The sequence below is a fragment of the Phodopus roborovskii genome, unplaced genomic scaffold (genome assembly GCF_943737965.1).
Source record: "Phodopus roborovskii unplaced genomic scaffold, PHOROB, whole genome shotgun sequence".
Classification (NCBI taxonomy): domain Eukaryota; kingdom Metazoa; phylum Chordata; class Mammalia; order Rodentia; family Cricetidae; genus Phodopus; species Phodopus roborovskii.
The window spans coordinates 2,017,004-2,031,081 of NW_026125278.1; the positions used below are offsets into that span (position 1 = coordinate 2,017,004).

Below are 14,078 nucleotides of genomic sequence, written 5' to 3' on the forward strand. Positions count from 1 at the left end.
TCTAGGGAACACCAGGGAGGCATCAAGCATGGACACTTTACTATTCTGTTCTAAATATATATGCTCCTTAACCGAACATGAGGTTACATCTCAACTACAAAATCACCCTAAAACGAAATGCACCAAAATGTTTAACTAACCCAAGCTTGTGTGGTATACACATCTCAAAAAGGAATGTTAACTGCTTGAAGAGATAACTGTGTTAAGTCAATCTACACCATGCATCATGTGATGTATACAGTCTGTATACATGTGTGGAAACATCCATTGCCCTGTTAATATGTACAGTATTAATATCACACATGCGCCGAAAATTTTTAAGTTAAAAAAGTTTCCATTTCCATCAAATTCTTTGTATAAGCTAGTAGCTCGCTGTGGCAGGAGCTGGCAAATCCTTGTTGCAACACTCTGTTATTACCCAATAAAAATCAGTATTTGGAGAGTCAGCAAATTGTTTTCGTCTGATCATCTGTCAGAGAACTTCAGGAATTTTCTCTTGTTTTCCACAGATTTCCTGAAAACGGTGCAAAGTTCAGGAAGCAAGCATAAGCCAATGTAGTTTCAATTTCAGTTCTCTATCTCCACAAGTGGGTGGATGCTACATCCGGTTTGACCCCGACTCTTTAATGAAAAGAGCTTTAAGGAGGAACCAGGCACAGCTGTAAGCCTAAGGATACAGAGCCTGGGTAGTGGAGAATCTTCGCTCACAGTCAGGTGAGTTCCTTGCGACCCGGTAACTAACACACACATCTCTAAGGGGGATGCAACAAGGTCTCGAGGTCCCGGGGCGCACGCAAACTGTACGCTGAGTGCAAGGTGACACTGGCCCTGGTGGGCGCGGTGACAAGGGGCAGCTCTGCGGCCACCGGGCGTGTGGACAGCTCTGCTTGTCATGGAGGCGCAGCCACAGCCAGGCACGGAGGAGGATGCCAGGTTCCAACCGGAACAGCTGCTCCGGGCTGCGCAATCCTACGCACATCTTCACCTTAAGGGGGCGAAGTCCTTTCTACTACAGAGGGACCTAATCCCAGGCTCCAGGTAAAGCTTCTCCCTCACCCACCACAGGGCTCAGTTGCTCCCTCCCTGTGTGCCGCCTGGAGTTGAAGAAACAGAAAACAGAGCCACGTCACGTCATATCACGTCATATCATGTCATGTCATGTCATGTCATGTCATGTCATGTCATGTCATGTCAGACAGACTGAATCCTCAATGCGGGTTTGGTGCATCTCTGTGGTACCAGCTGCACTCTGGCGCCCTGTGGTGTGGAATTAGTCCAAAGTTTAAAACAGCCAGCGGTAAAGTCTGAGCCTCTTGTGTTGTTTCAAAGGGTGTGTGGTCCATCCAAGAACGCTTTGGCGGACTTGTGAAACACCTAGGGCTGAGGCGGTTTTAACTGTCTTCTGTGTGCCTCAAGCTACCTTTGGAAACTGGATGATTTACAAGACCCAAATGAAGCTATTGTAAGTTTGATTTGTTTAACGTGGATTTGAAGCTTCTTAGTTGAGATAGTAATTCAGAGTAATTCAGTCCTGCATGAAAATGGGGAGAAAAAAAAAATGACATGCTCATCAATGTTTTCTTATTGAGAGAGAACTGACCATTACGGTAATGTCTTTCACAGAGTATGAGGTGAAGTGAAACCTTCCCATTTGCCACCTACTCCTAATTGATGTTAAGAAAAAAAAAAAAAAAAAAAAAAAAAAAAAAAAAAGCCCCACAGTAATTTTTAAGCTGATACCCCAAGACAAACAGCATCTCAGTCCATTACATTTTATGTCATAATGGCATGTCATTCTTTAATCAATAGAGACCGTTTAGTACTTCCCAGTTTAAGAAATTTATCAGTTTAGAAATCTGAATCGGGAAAGTCGATTCGGACAGGGAAATTTTGGAGGTAGGGTCTATAAAATGGGGACAGGAAGACTGGTGGTTCCCCCTCCTCCACTGAGTCTCTTATCGGCTTTCTAGCATTCATTGAACATGCCTCTATAGCCTCCAACACGTGCGAAAATGAAAGGCAATAGCATTTAAGCATGCAGGATCCTTTTATGTGATAACACAGGTATGATACCACCTTCAGAGCTTTGCCCACAGGAGTATTTATTAATTAGGATGCATTTTCAGAGAAATTAGCCACGGGAGAGAAATAATATTCATGTGTCATCTTCCACATCATGGTCAGGAAGCCAATGGGGGATGACGAGTTGCCAGTGTAAGGCCACATACTTGTCACTTATCATTGTACAGAAAGTAAGTTGAGGGTCCTGGGGCTGATCTGTTAGTAGAGTGCTTGCAGCACTAGCTTCACCTCTCAGCCGAATATGAATTAGGCATGGTGATACCCATCCATGCTCAGAGGCAGCAGAATCAGTAGTTCAAGATGAGCCTCTGCTACAAAATAAATAAATAAACAAATAAATAAATAAAAATAAAAAATTAGAGGTCATCCTGGGCTTGGTGGGATACAACCTAAAAAAACAAAACAAGCAAACAAAAAAAAAAAAAAAACCCTAAAATATAATAAAGCCCCTGTCTCCCACCAAGGGAAAAAAATCATTATTAGAAAGCCAGGTGTGATGGTGCACACACGTAATCTCAGCAGACAAAGAAACTCTATGGTGGGATTGGTTTTTCAAGACCAGTCCATACTACATAGAAAGTCTGATGCTAGCCAGAGCCATGTAAGACTTTGCTGAAGTAGAAAAGGGTAATAAAGACCAATTATTGGATTGACTTAAAACATCATGCTTGTATTGCTTGTTGCCAAGCATGCCTTCATTTGCTCACTGGACTAGAACCAACTGGAGAAATAGCCAAAACATGGTACGTTGTTGCCCTTAACCTCACTACAAAGGCTTTACACCTACCAAATGTAACATGTTCTTGTAAAGCAAAAAACAAACTGCCATGTATGCTTTTGAAAAACAAAATCACCCTTGCTTGCCTGCTTGCCACACTTTGTGGTCGTAGAGTGTAAAATGTGAATGCAAACTAGATTCCAGAAAGAAACTTTCAGGAGCCATCTTGGCTTTGGTCCACTGGTGAATATATCTCCTCTCTTCTACTCTTATTGGTTTTGGAGTGCTTATCCCAGACAGATTACTGAAGCTTTGTCAGCCAACTCCAATAACAACAAAGATGAAATAAGCAATAAACAAAAACTTAAGTTGATGGGCACATTGCAGAAATACATGCCAACTGACCTGCCGCTAGAGGTGGCTTGGAGACCTCAACTGAGAAAGTGTTTTGTGTTTGCAGGTTATCATGGTATTTGGTGTCAGCATGGAGGCTCCCATCTGTCTAGTGGAAAATGAGAATGAATACCTGAGGGTGAATCCCAAAGCAGTAAACATTCTTGAGAAGATTACGCAGCCTGTGGTGGTGGTGGCCATTGTAGGGCTGTACCGTACAGGGAAGTCCTACCTGATGAACAGGTTGGCAAGACAGGACCATGGTGAGTGCTGTCCTTAGACAGAAGGACAGAGGCCATTTGCTTAGAATCATTAACAGGGCAAACTAACCATTCTCTCCTGCTCACATCAATTCCCATCTTGTTCCCATTTTTCTCTTCTTAGTTTTACTATTTACGATGCAAATGTAATTCATTGTGTTTTGCTTATTAAAATAATGAAGATGGGGTGGTGTAAGGAAGCAAGAAGGGAAGGAGGGTAGGGATGTTGGGCAACTGGATTTTGAAAACTACTCTGTGAGGCAGGAAAATAGAGAGGAGAGAGAAATAGAGGGAAAGAAAGGAGGAGAAAGAGAGGAGTGGGAGATGAGGAGAAGTGGATAAGGAGAGAGGGAAGGAGGAAAGAGGGAGGATTTGATTTCATGGCATATCTTACTTGAGTCATCTCTTTATTTTTCTGCCTTACTTCATCATAGCATTTTAACAAATATATATATATATATAATTCTCTCCTAAGCCTTTTCAAATATATGTAATGACACACACACACACACACACACACACACACACACACACGGTTACATAAAATACATAATTAATAAAGACAATTCTTATTTCTGTACTGACTAGGTAAAAATATAAAACTTTGTTAGCATCCAAATACTTTATTCATATCATCTTATACTTTCCCAAGGCCCATCAATATTCTTATTTGCAGGAAACTTCCCCCATTGATTTACAATACTAGTTATGAAATCTAACTATGCATCTATAAAAGTAAGTTCACCTTGACCTACTTTTAAACTTCTTAAGGAGTATTCTTACACGTATTTACATAAAACACATGTCTATTTTAATGTATCAGAATTCATGTGTTGGACATATTCTGATATCTCTGGCTTCTTTTGCTCACAAATTTATAAAATCCATCTGGGTTTGTCATACTTATTACTAAATTACTTTTAAAAGAGTTCGTAGTATGTCAGTATGTGAAGGTGGCATTTGTTGTGGTGAGCACTGATTTCTTTGCAGAGCTTACTGTGGAGAGCAAGGCTTTCCCACAAAAGCTTGTCTTCATGCTGGCACATTTTTGCACAAACTTCTCTCAGTGTAGCATAACCAGAGTGAATCTAGATTCAGGACTTTTGCATGTTCAGTGTTTCCCAATGACATCAAGTTGCTTTTTAAACTTTATGTATAATTAACATTTATTAACAGCAACAGAGAATTCTGTACTTCTTTATACAAACTCCCTCTGATTTTAATTTTTGTTAATGTGGTGAGTTTTGCTCTGTGCCATTAGCTTATAGACAAGGCGAGACTGCTCTTCATGTCTTGCAATTGGCATGTCTTACTTTATGCACATTCAAGTATTTCAAAAATTAAGTCATTCAATCTGCCCTGGTCCCACTACTTTCCTCTTCCTAGAAAGAACATGCAGTGCATGCAGTGGCTGTTTTCCTCCTAATATCTTGTACCTGAATCAACTCAGTGTCATTGTGGGTAGAACTTCTGTCTCCTGTATTCTAAGGATTCATGTGCATGCATGCATGTTGCTTTCTTATTCTCTGTTGCAGGCTTCAATCTGGGCTCCACAGTGAGGTCTGAAACTAAGGGCATCTGGATGTGGTGTGTGCCTCACCCCACCAAACCAAAATTCACACTCGTGCTTCTGGACACGGAGGGTCTTGGTGATGTGGAAAAGGTAAGCCAGAGAGTTATGGAGGCTGGTCTTTATCCTTTGTGTATCATTTGATTGTTGCTTTAGTTCAACTTCTGTGCTGATGGTAAGAATTGCAAGCAAGTTATTGACGAGGAGACTAAGCTGCTTCCCTTGGGGGAATGTACTCCTTTGGTAAACTCAAAAAGTTTGTTATAATGGAGGACAGTCTTGTTTTTGCACTTTGTGAATAATAGAGTTAAGTAATTATTTTTGAGAAGCTGAATTCTAGGATTTCATACTGTATACTAGAGGTCGTATAGTACTTGATTCAGGCTCATTATTAGTCTAGGAAAAAGGAGATGTACACTATGAGATCAGTCCAAAGTGTTGTGAGTTCATAGAAGTAGAAAATAAATCAAGTTGTCTGAATGGATAATGCTTTCTGAAGGGAAGTTGTCACCTATTAGGTCATTGAACTTTGAATTTAACTTGTAGGTAGCAACAACAGCTTTGGATGTCGATTACTGTGGATGTAGGGCTAAACATTTCATCATGAGTTATACAACCAACCCTCTAGTAAACCGAGATGAATTCTTGTAGAAGCAAGTTTAGTCTGACCTAAGCTTTGGTTCCATTTATCCAAATCCAACATTTTTAAGAATATCAAAATAGGGAATTGAAAAGAAGATGTCCTCAAAATATCTAAGATTTCCTGCTGCTATATCAGGTCTTATAAGAACCAAGTCCATAGGCTTCACAAGAGCAAGGGAGAGACACTATAGTGGACCCCGATGATAGAGTGCAAACCATTGACTCAGGGGTTTGTGGGAGTGGGTAGTTCTATTTGCCTGGCTTTCACTTACAATATTTTTACTTACTGAGTATTGGTCTTCCCACGTGTGTGATTTACTAAAATCTCTAATTGCATCGACTAGCATGCATTTGAAAAGAAGCTGGTTTTCTACCAGAGCCATCATAACTCAGCTACACCGTCACCTCACTCTGAAGTTACATAGCCCTTCTTGCACTCACTAAAGTTAATCATTTTTCTTTATGTACTAGCATTCCATTCTACTTTTGGCACAAATGATCATCTTGGTCCTATTTCTATATCTACAGGTCTGTCTCTCCCTAATGTTACATGAAGATTTGCATTCACCCAGATCATTGTAGTACCTGGTGTTTTGTAGATGTTTCCTGAATAGTTGTTGAATTCGAGTAAATATTCCTGTCTCTAATAAGACATAATTGATAACCTGTTAATTAAATGGTATGTCGATATTGCACATACACTGTGTTTAAGCAGTAGAGCAAACATGGACAGCATCATCAATTTTGGCTATGGAAACTGGTACGGTCAGTTCAACACTGAAAAGGAAATACAAATTTTTTATTCTTCATAATGTTATTCTTCATCCTATTTTTCTCCCGTGTTTCTGCTTAAGCAGTAAAAAAACAAGTGAAAAAGTAGATGTAGATTCTGAAGTCTCTTGCCCTCCTGTGCCTTTTAGGGTGACTCTAAGAATGACTCTTGGATCTTCGCCCTGGCCGTGCTTCTAAGCAGCACCTTCGTCTACAACAGCATGAACACCATCAACCAGCAGGCCCTGGAGCAGCTGCAGTATCCTTCCAGGGACTGAGCTGCCTTGTTTCATTAATCTAAAAGAGTGACAACTGGGAATATTGCTTATATTACTCAGCCAGTAGGACTTAGGAAAAGGGTTTGTGGGAAAAACGAAGGTGCTTGTAAAATGGGTTTGCAGGAGAAATCTGGGGAGGGGAGAATGCTGCCTTTTATTCTTTAACTAAGGTGCCAGCTATGTAACTGAACTAACAGAGCTGATCAGGGCAAAATCCACTTCCCGATCTGAAGAAATGGATGACTCTGATGAGTTTGTGAGTTTCTTTCCAGACTTCATCTGGGTTGTTCGGGATTTCACTCTGGAGCTGAAGTTAGATGGACACGTCATCACAGCAGACGAGTACCTGGAGAATGCCCTGAAGCTGATTCCAGGTATCAGAGCCTGGCTTGGGAGGGAGGCTCTACCCATCTCATTGAGTACTTGGCGTAAATGTTGCTTTCACCCTAACTTGAACTCTAAGCCAGCAATAAACTGATAACTGAAAAGCAATTGATGAACGTTTTCCATGGTTATTACACTGGAAAATCTTCAGCTGTTGGAGTTTAAATATGAAAACAGTATGTGTGTATACACATGCGCACACACGCCCACACACACACACACACACACACACACACACAGAGAGAGAGAGAGAGAGAGAGAGAGAATGGGAGTATACACAGGTCACATAAAATCATATGAAATGAAGTTATATACTCCAAATTGTAATTCTTTTGTACAGTCTATTTTACTACTACTTGGCTACTTAAGATTTTTTAGATAAAGGATATATTATGAAAAGTTAAGAAAAACAATATTTCCTTTCAATAAGATTCAAATCTTTTATTTTACTTCCTTATCCTCACCTTCTCTTGACAGCATCACAGTTAATATATTTGACATTGTATATATTTTTGAATATACAATATTTAGTTCTTGAGAGAGGTCTCTCTGTTTATTCACTCATTCACTTTTTTCTCTCAACAATTATTCATTGAATACCTGCATAATAGGACAGGATTGCTCTAATTCTCAGTCAAGACTAACAGACTGATTTAGGAGAGAGAAGACAGCTTTATATTACATTAAATTAATATTATTCATCACAATTGTCAAGGCACAGAATATCCTAATGCATTTTTGGTGTGTGTCTATAGGAAGCTGTTGTCTGTAGTTTCTGTCCTACCCTGATATCATATATCATCTTTCTTTTTTTCCTGTTTTCTGCATCACTTTTTTTTAAGGCCCAAATTTCATTTCTGACCAGGATATAGAAAAAGTTAGAAAACTTTTTCTAGCACTTTGGTTTCTTTAGTTAATTGTCCAGTAAATGTTAAATTCTTAACCCATTGGAGTCTGTACCGAGTACTAGGAAGATAGAAAATTAGTTGCCCTCATCCCATGGATAACAGGTCCTCTTTGTCTTCATAATTACTTCATTGTTGTTTACTTTTAAGCAGAAATGGATTTATCATTGTCTTAGTGCTCAAATGAAGAGCCATGTTGTGGATAAAAGGAGTCGAGTCATATTGATAGAAGAACAGCTGTGATTTTTTTAAACTCTCTGGAAATGAAAACACCAGGCCCTTAGCCTGAAGGCTGTCCTATCAAAGAAAAAAAATTCTTTTGTATATTTTTTACAGGCAGAAGTCTCAAAGCCCAAAATTCTAACTTACCTAGGGAATGCATTAGGCATTTCTTTCCAAAGCGGAAGTGTTTTGTCTTTGATCGACCTACAAAAGAAAGAGAACTCTTAGTCCGTGTTGAAGAAATGCCAGAAGACCAGCTTGACCACAATTTCCAAGCACAATCAAAAGCATTCTGTTCTTACATCTTCTCCAGTGCAAAGGCCAAGACCTTGAAAGAGGGAATCATTGTCAATGGAAACCGTGAGTTACCTTTGTCCCAGGAAATATCTCTCTACTTTGAAATCACTTGCTGTAAAACTTGGATTAAATGTTAGTATCTCATATGAGTACAGAGAAACAGCTGTTCACGTGAATCAGAAAATTTTGTCTTTCTTAAATATTATCTCTCTGCATGGGGTCTTATTGAAACCTAATATATCTTAAGAAGTGACTAATGATCAAAGAAGCAAGACGAAGGAAGCTGGTGTTTGTGTTTCTCTGTCCTGACCTGATAGCGTATGCCATCTTTCATTTTACCTGGTTGCATCACTTTGTTTTAAGCCCTCTAAAAGGGAGCCTTTTCTCCATCTATCATGGTTCCCATTGGCTGGTTTCTCAATGCCCACTGGGTCCCCACAGCTGCTATGAAATAACCACTCAGAGACTTAATATATGTTTATAATTGTTTTGTCATTGGCTTAGGCTTCTAACTGGTTACCTCTCTCTTAATTATTAACCCATTTATATTAATCTATGTATCACCATATAGCCTTGGCTTACCTAGATGATGCCCTTGTGTCCTGCTTCCTCATTGGCTACATGGAGTCCCTATCTCTGTCTTCCTTCTCCCTTCTTCTATGTTTGGAATTCCCACCTAGCTAAATTCTGCCTGTCCATTGTCTGAAACAACTTCACCTAGTTACAGCATATAGTGGACATCCCCCATCAAAGGCCCAAATTTCATTTCTGACCAGGGTATACGAAAATCAGAAAACTATTTAAAAAAAAACTTTGGTTTCATTAGTTAATTGCACAGTAAACATTTGTTAAATTTTTAATCTACTGGGGTCTGTACCAAGTACCAGGAAGACAGAAGATTAGTTGGGAATTAGTATTCCCATTAAAGAGGAAATACTTGTGTATGAAATAATGTACAAGGATACAAGAATTTGGTTAAAAAAAAAGTTCTGAAGTAAGTAAGAGACCAAGGTTCCTAAAAGTTCATTAAGAGTTTGGGATAAAAATTCACTAGTTTTGGATTCAGGAGATGATTCAGTCAGTAGAGGGCTTAGCTTGCAAGCATGACTTCAATTAGAATTGACCTAACAGTGTTGAGAGTGGTGGCACACACCTGTAACTGGGAAGCAGAGGCAGACGGATGATTGGTGATACTCAGCTAGTTTTGCCTCCTTTCAGTCAGTGAGAGACTTTGTCTCGGTAAAATACAAAATTAAAATAAGCCGACAAATGTTCTCATTTGGCCTCAACACACACAAAGACATGCAACCACACACACAGTCCCCCCAACACATGTTACACACACATGTCCTTCAATGAAATGGCTCTTCAGTTACATGACAGCTGTACTCAGAAGAGCTGCTCCTCTCACGTAATGCTCTGTTATTGTCTTGAAATTCTTTAATTTTTTTAAAAAACATTAATATTTTCATTTGAGGGTGGGTCCAATGAAATAGGCTTTGCTTTCATGCTTGAAAAATTCATTGCCTAAGTAGTTTAATATGCATTGCTGATTCATGAATTTTATGAAATTAACAAATGTTAGCTTGTTATTTAACCTTAAATTCTTTGCCTTTGTTAGGACTGGCAACTCTGGTGACAACCTATGTGGATTCCATCAATAGTGGAACAGTGCCTTGTCTGGAAAATGCGGTGACAACTCTGGCCCAGCGTGAGAACTCTCTAGCTGTGCAGAAGGCAACTGACCAGTACAGTGAGCAGATGGTCCTGCTAGTGAGGCTCCCCACAGACACACTGCAGGAACTCCTCAGTGTGCATGCAGCCTGTGAGAAGGAAGCCATTGCTGTCTTCATGAAGCACTCTTTCAAGGATGAAAACCAGCTCTTCCAGAGGAACTTGGTGGTACTGTGCCTGGGCCTTTTCTTTTTTAATTTCTGATACCCACTTTGAGGAGTGTTGATTAATGACTGCCATTTTGACCTTACCATTCATCTGGATTCTTGTGAGTGACAGGGTTCTACAGGCTCAAAATTCAGGGACTTGTTTAATTTTTCATTGATGCACAAGAATTTTCAATAAATGTGTCAGCATGAGAAAGCATATGTATTACCTAAGTTCTGTAGATAATAAGCACAGTGCAGGGAGGCTGGCGTGCTCTGCTTAGGGTGCCAGGAAACTGAAGCATGATGCAGACTTAATTTGGTTCTCACTTTAAAGCTCTGCACAGCCTCATAACTCAATCAAGAAACTCCTTTAGACTGTAATTTATAAGTACCACGTTTTATTATTATGTCTGCACATACCCATGCTCTCCATTGAATAATTAAGGAAGGGCTCATGAACCTATACAAAGATCCAGTTGCTGTGTGAGTTGCTTTTTTACAGGTGTATTTTCTTCCATATTAATTCTTGGAGGAAATACTTCTGCCAACCATGTCCCATTGTTCAGCAGGAGAATAGTTAGAGCCAAAGGTCCTGCCCCTAGACCTTATTATTTCACAGCCAATGAGCCTGGCCACTAGAAAGGCATAGAATGTCCATGATTATGCAGACATGGCATTGAAGAGAGTCTCCTGATCCACGGTGTAATTTCCATATCCTCCAAGATCACAGCTGCATCTGTTTTCTAACAGCTGTCTTTCCGGTTATCTCTACAATCCCTTGACAGGCTGCCATAGAGGAAAAGAAGGAAACTTTCATGCAACAGAACGAAGCAGCATCTCTCAGTTACTGCCAGGCTGAGCTGGACAAGCTTTCAGAGCCCCTGAGGGATAGTATCTCACGTGGAGTTTTCTCTGTTCCTGGTGGGCACAGCCTCTACTTAGAAACCAGGAAGAAGGTTGAACAGGGCTATGAGCGAGTGCCCAGGAAGGGAGTGAAGGTGAGGAATGAGGAATAAACAACAGGGACATGGGTCTCAGGGTTACCAGGAAGTATCTTTCCTCCCTAGATCTGAACTTTTCGAGAGGACATGGCTGAGCATGTCTACCTATGCACTTCCAGCTTTTTATATACAGAGTTAACTATTTTTATCTATTTATTTACTTAAATTTTCATTGTTTATATATTTCACTGTAGGAACTGTGTTATATTAAGAAATTTTCATACATACACATATATGGTGTGATGAGGATATCCCTATCTCTATTCTTCTGTTTCTCAATGAAGTCACAAAATTAGTCTTTCCCTCAAAGTAGTTTACAATAAATAATCCTTACTGGAGTAGAATATTTTTCCATTGATTAGCCAAGGCATTTTTTTTCTAAACTAAATAGTGGGATTTGAAGATCAAAGACCCATTTGTTCCTAAGATACTGATGTTATTACCTCACATATAAATTGTCAGTTGGATGAATTCAACGGAGTAAGAACTACCCTGGCACAAACAGAGAGCAGAAACAATGATGCAATTAATATTATAGTGGTTGCAATAATGTTCACAAGGCCAACCCTCTATTTTTAGATTTTATTTCCCTTTGAGTTGTTCTGAGATAGAGTCCTATGCAACAAGGCCAGAGTGGCACTGAACTTGCAATTTGACAACCTTAACCTTCCAGTGCTGGTATTACAGACATGAGCCAGTATGCCCAAATTTTAATACCTTATATTACATGGCAGATACCATCAGTAACTTGAAAATGCATGGCACTTTGGAAGAGACAATTCAATCCTCAGAATAAGTGTCTAATTAGGTACTACTGTTGTGTGCATTTAAGAGTTGTGCAATGAGACAATTGAGACACTAATGCATTGTCAGGCCACAGAAGAGCAAGTAGGACTGACTGCCCAGTGTATTTAGCAGCCATGCAGACCTCAGAAGACAGCTTAGTGATGCTCCCTCTAAAAGAAGATACAGAGCAAAAATGGATTAACAATGGGTGTTTCCCAGGCTCATAAAAACACAACAAGGATTCTAGCAGACAAGAAGTGTGTGAGTGTATTAGACAATGGAAAGTGCACTTTTGAGGATCTGTTAGGTCTCTATGGCTGTAACCTGGGCTGAAAAGTGAAACACTATCTGGAAAGGGAAACTTGGGCAAAGGCTACCACATAAGGCTTCCAAGAATTACAAAAGAGATTTGACTTACTATTGTGAAAGGGAAGGACATGGCGTGGGGCGGGGTGCAGTCTTAAGAAGGATGAGAAAATGTGTAGTGTTTTTGTGGGCTGACAATTCTGACAATTTCACTTTCCTTTTTCCCCAGGCAAATCATGTCCTTCAGAGCTTCCTACATTCTCAGGTTACCATAGAAGACTCCATCCTGCAGTCAGACAAAGCCCTCACTGATGGGCAGAAGGCCATGGAAGGTACATGGGAGGACTTAGATCTCACAGGGATGGGTAGGCTTTTGCTAAGCCTGCTGATTTATGGTCAAACATGTCTTCTTACAAAGATTACACACTTTGCTAATCTGAAATCAAGAGGGGGTATTGTCTCCCTCAGCTAGTGTCACACATGCCTTTAGCATGATTCCAAAATGTGCTCTGGAGATATGGGGACTAGAATTTAGACTTCTCTCGCACACTTTCCAAAATCAGCTGTATCTCAGAGCTCACTCCTGACTGTTGCATTTTACCTCTCTCAAATCCTTGTGGGGCAGCTGAGCGGGCTCAGAAGGAGACAGCGGAACAGGAGCAGGAGCTGCTGAGACAGAAACAGAAGGAACTGCAGCAAGTGATGGAAGCTCAAGAGAGAAGCTACAAGGAAAACATGGTCCAGCTGCATGAGAAGATGGAGACTGAGAGGAATACCCTTCTGAGAGAGCAAGAGGAGAGACTAGCACACAAGTTGAAGGTAAGACTGTGTGAGCTCCAGAACTCATCAGAGCGATAGATAGTGTTCAGGTTTGGCCTTGTCGGACATCTCCACTGTTGTGAATGGTGCTGAAGAATAAAGGATACAGCTGGTTTTGGCAATTTCTCATCACCCAGAAATGAGACAAATTCATCAGTGAGCACGTTTTGGTGGAGTGATAGGCACATTCCTTAACTATTTGAGTTGCAAGAGCAAACCCAAGTGTATTTTTCTTTTTATAGGTCCAAGAAGACATGCTTAAGGAGGGATTTAGAATGAAATATGAAGCAATGGATTCAGAGATAAGCCAACTACAAAAGGAGATTCAAAAGAATAAGAAACAGGACAGGTCATTGGGTGCTCAACTCTTCGATGGGTTTGGAAATGTGTTAGTTTCAATATTGCCTGGTGCTGCTAAGCTAGTTGGTCTAGGGTTGGAAATGCTAAGCACTCACATGAAAAAGAAAAAGAGTTCTTCTTAGAAAAGTGTAGATGTGCTTCTTTACTCTTGAGATTTTTGAACTCTGTGTCATGATAACTTCATTTATTAAATCTCAAAAACCAAGAGCATAGGCCACTCTCCACAACTTGCTCTCAAGGCTCCGTTGCTGAAGACAACACCTATGCAACTCATTGAACATGGAGACATCAAGCTGGTGCCCATAGAGCCTTCACCCTACATGCTAACATCTTTGGCACTAGAAGATACTCTGCATACTACCAAAAGAAAAGCAAACACCAGTCCAGCCACACACCCTTCT

The 14,078-nt window shown here is 40.2% G+C and overlaps 1 protein-coding gene across 1 annotated transcript; it reads left to right on the forward strand.

The window, feature by feature from the left end:
• Positions 1 to 525: 525 nt before the first annotated feature.
• LOC127229467 (guanylate-binding protein 4) lies at positions 526 to 13,882 on the forward strand. The gene is made up of 11 exons (XM_051194577.1): positions 526 to 714; positions 3,261 to 3,456; positions 4,989 to 5,116; positions 6,586 to 6,695; positions 6,892 to 7,088; positions 8,340 to 8,585; positions 10,144 to 10,424; positions 11,191 to 11,403; positions 12,728 to 12,830; positions 13,124 to 13,317; positions 13,560 to 13,882. Exons 2-11 carry the CDS (start codon positions 3,267 to 3,269, stop codon positions 13,797 to 13,799), a joined length of 1,902 nt encoding a protein of 633 aa, XP_051050534.1. The 5' UTR covers positions 526 to 714; positions 3,261 to 3,266; the 3' UTR covers positions 13,800 to 13,882.
• The last annotated feature ends 196 nt before the right edge of the window (positions 13,883 to 14,078 follow it).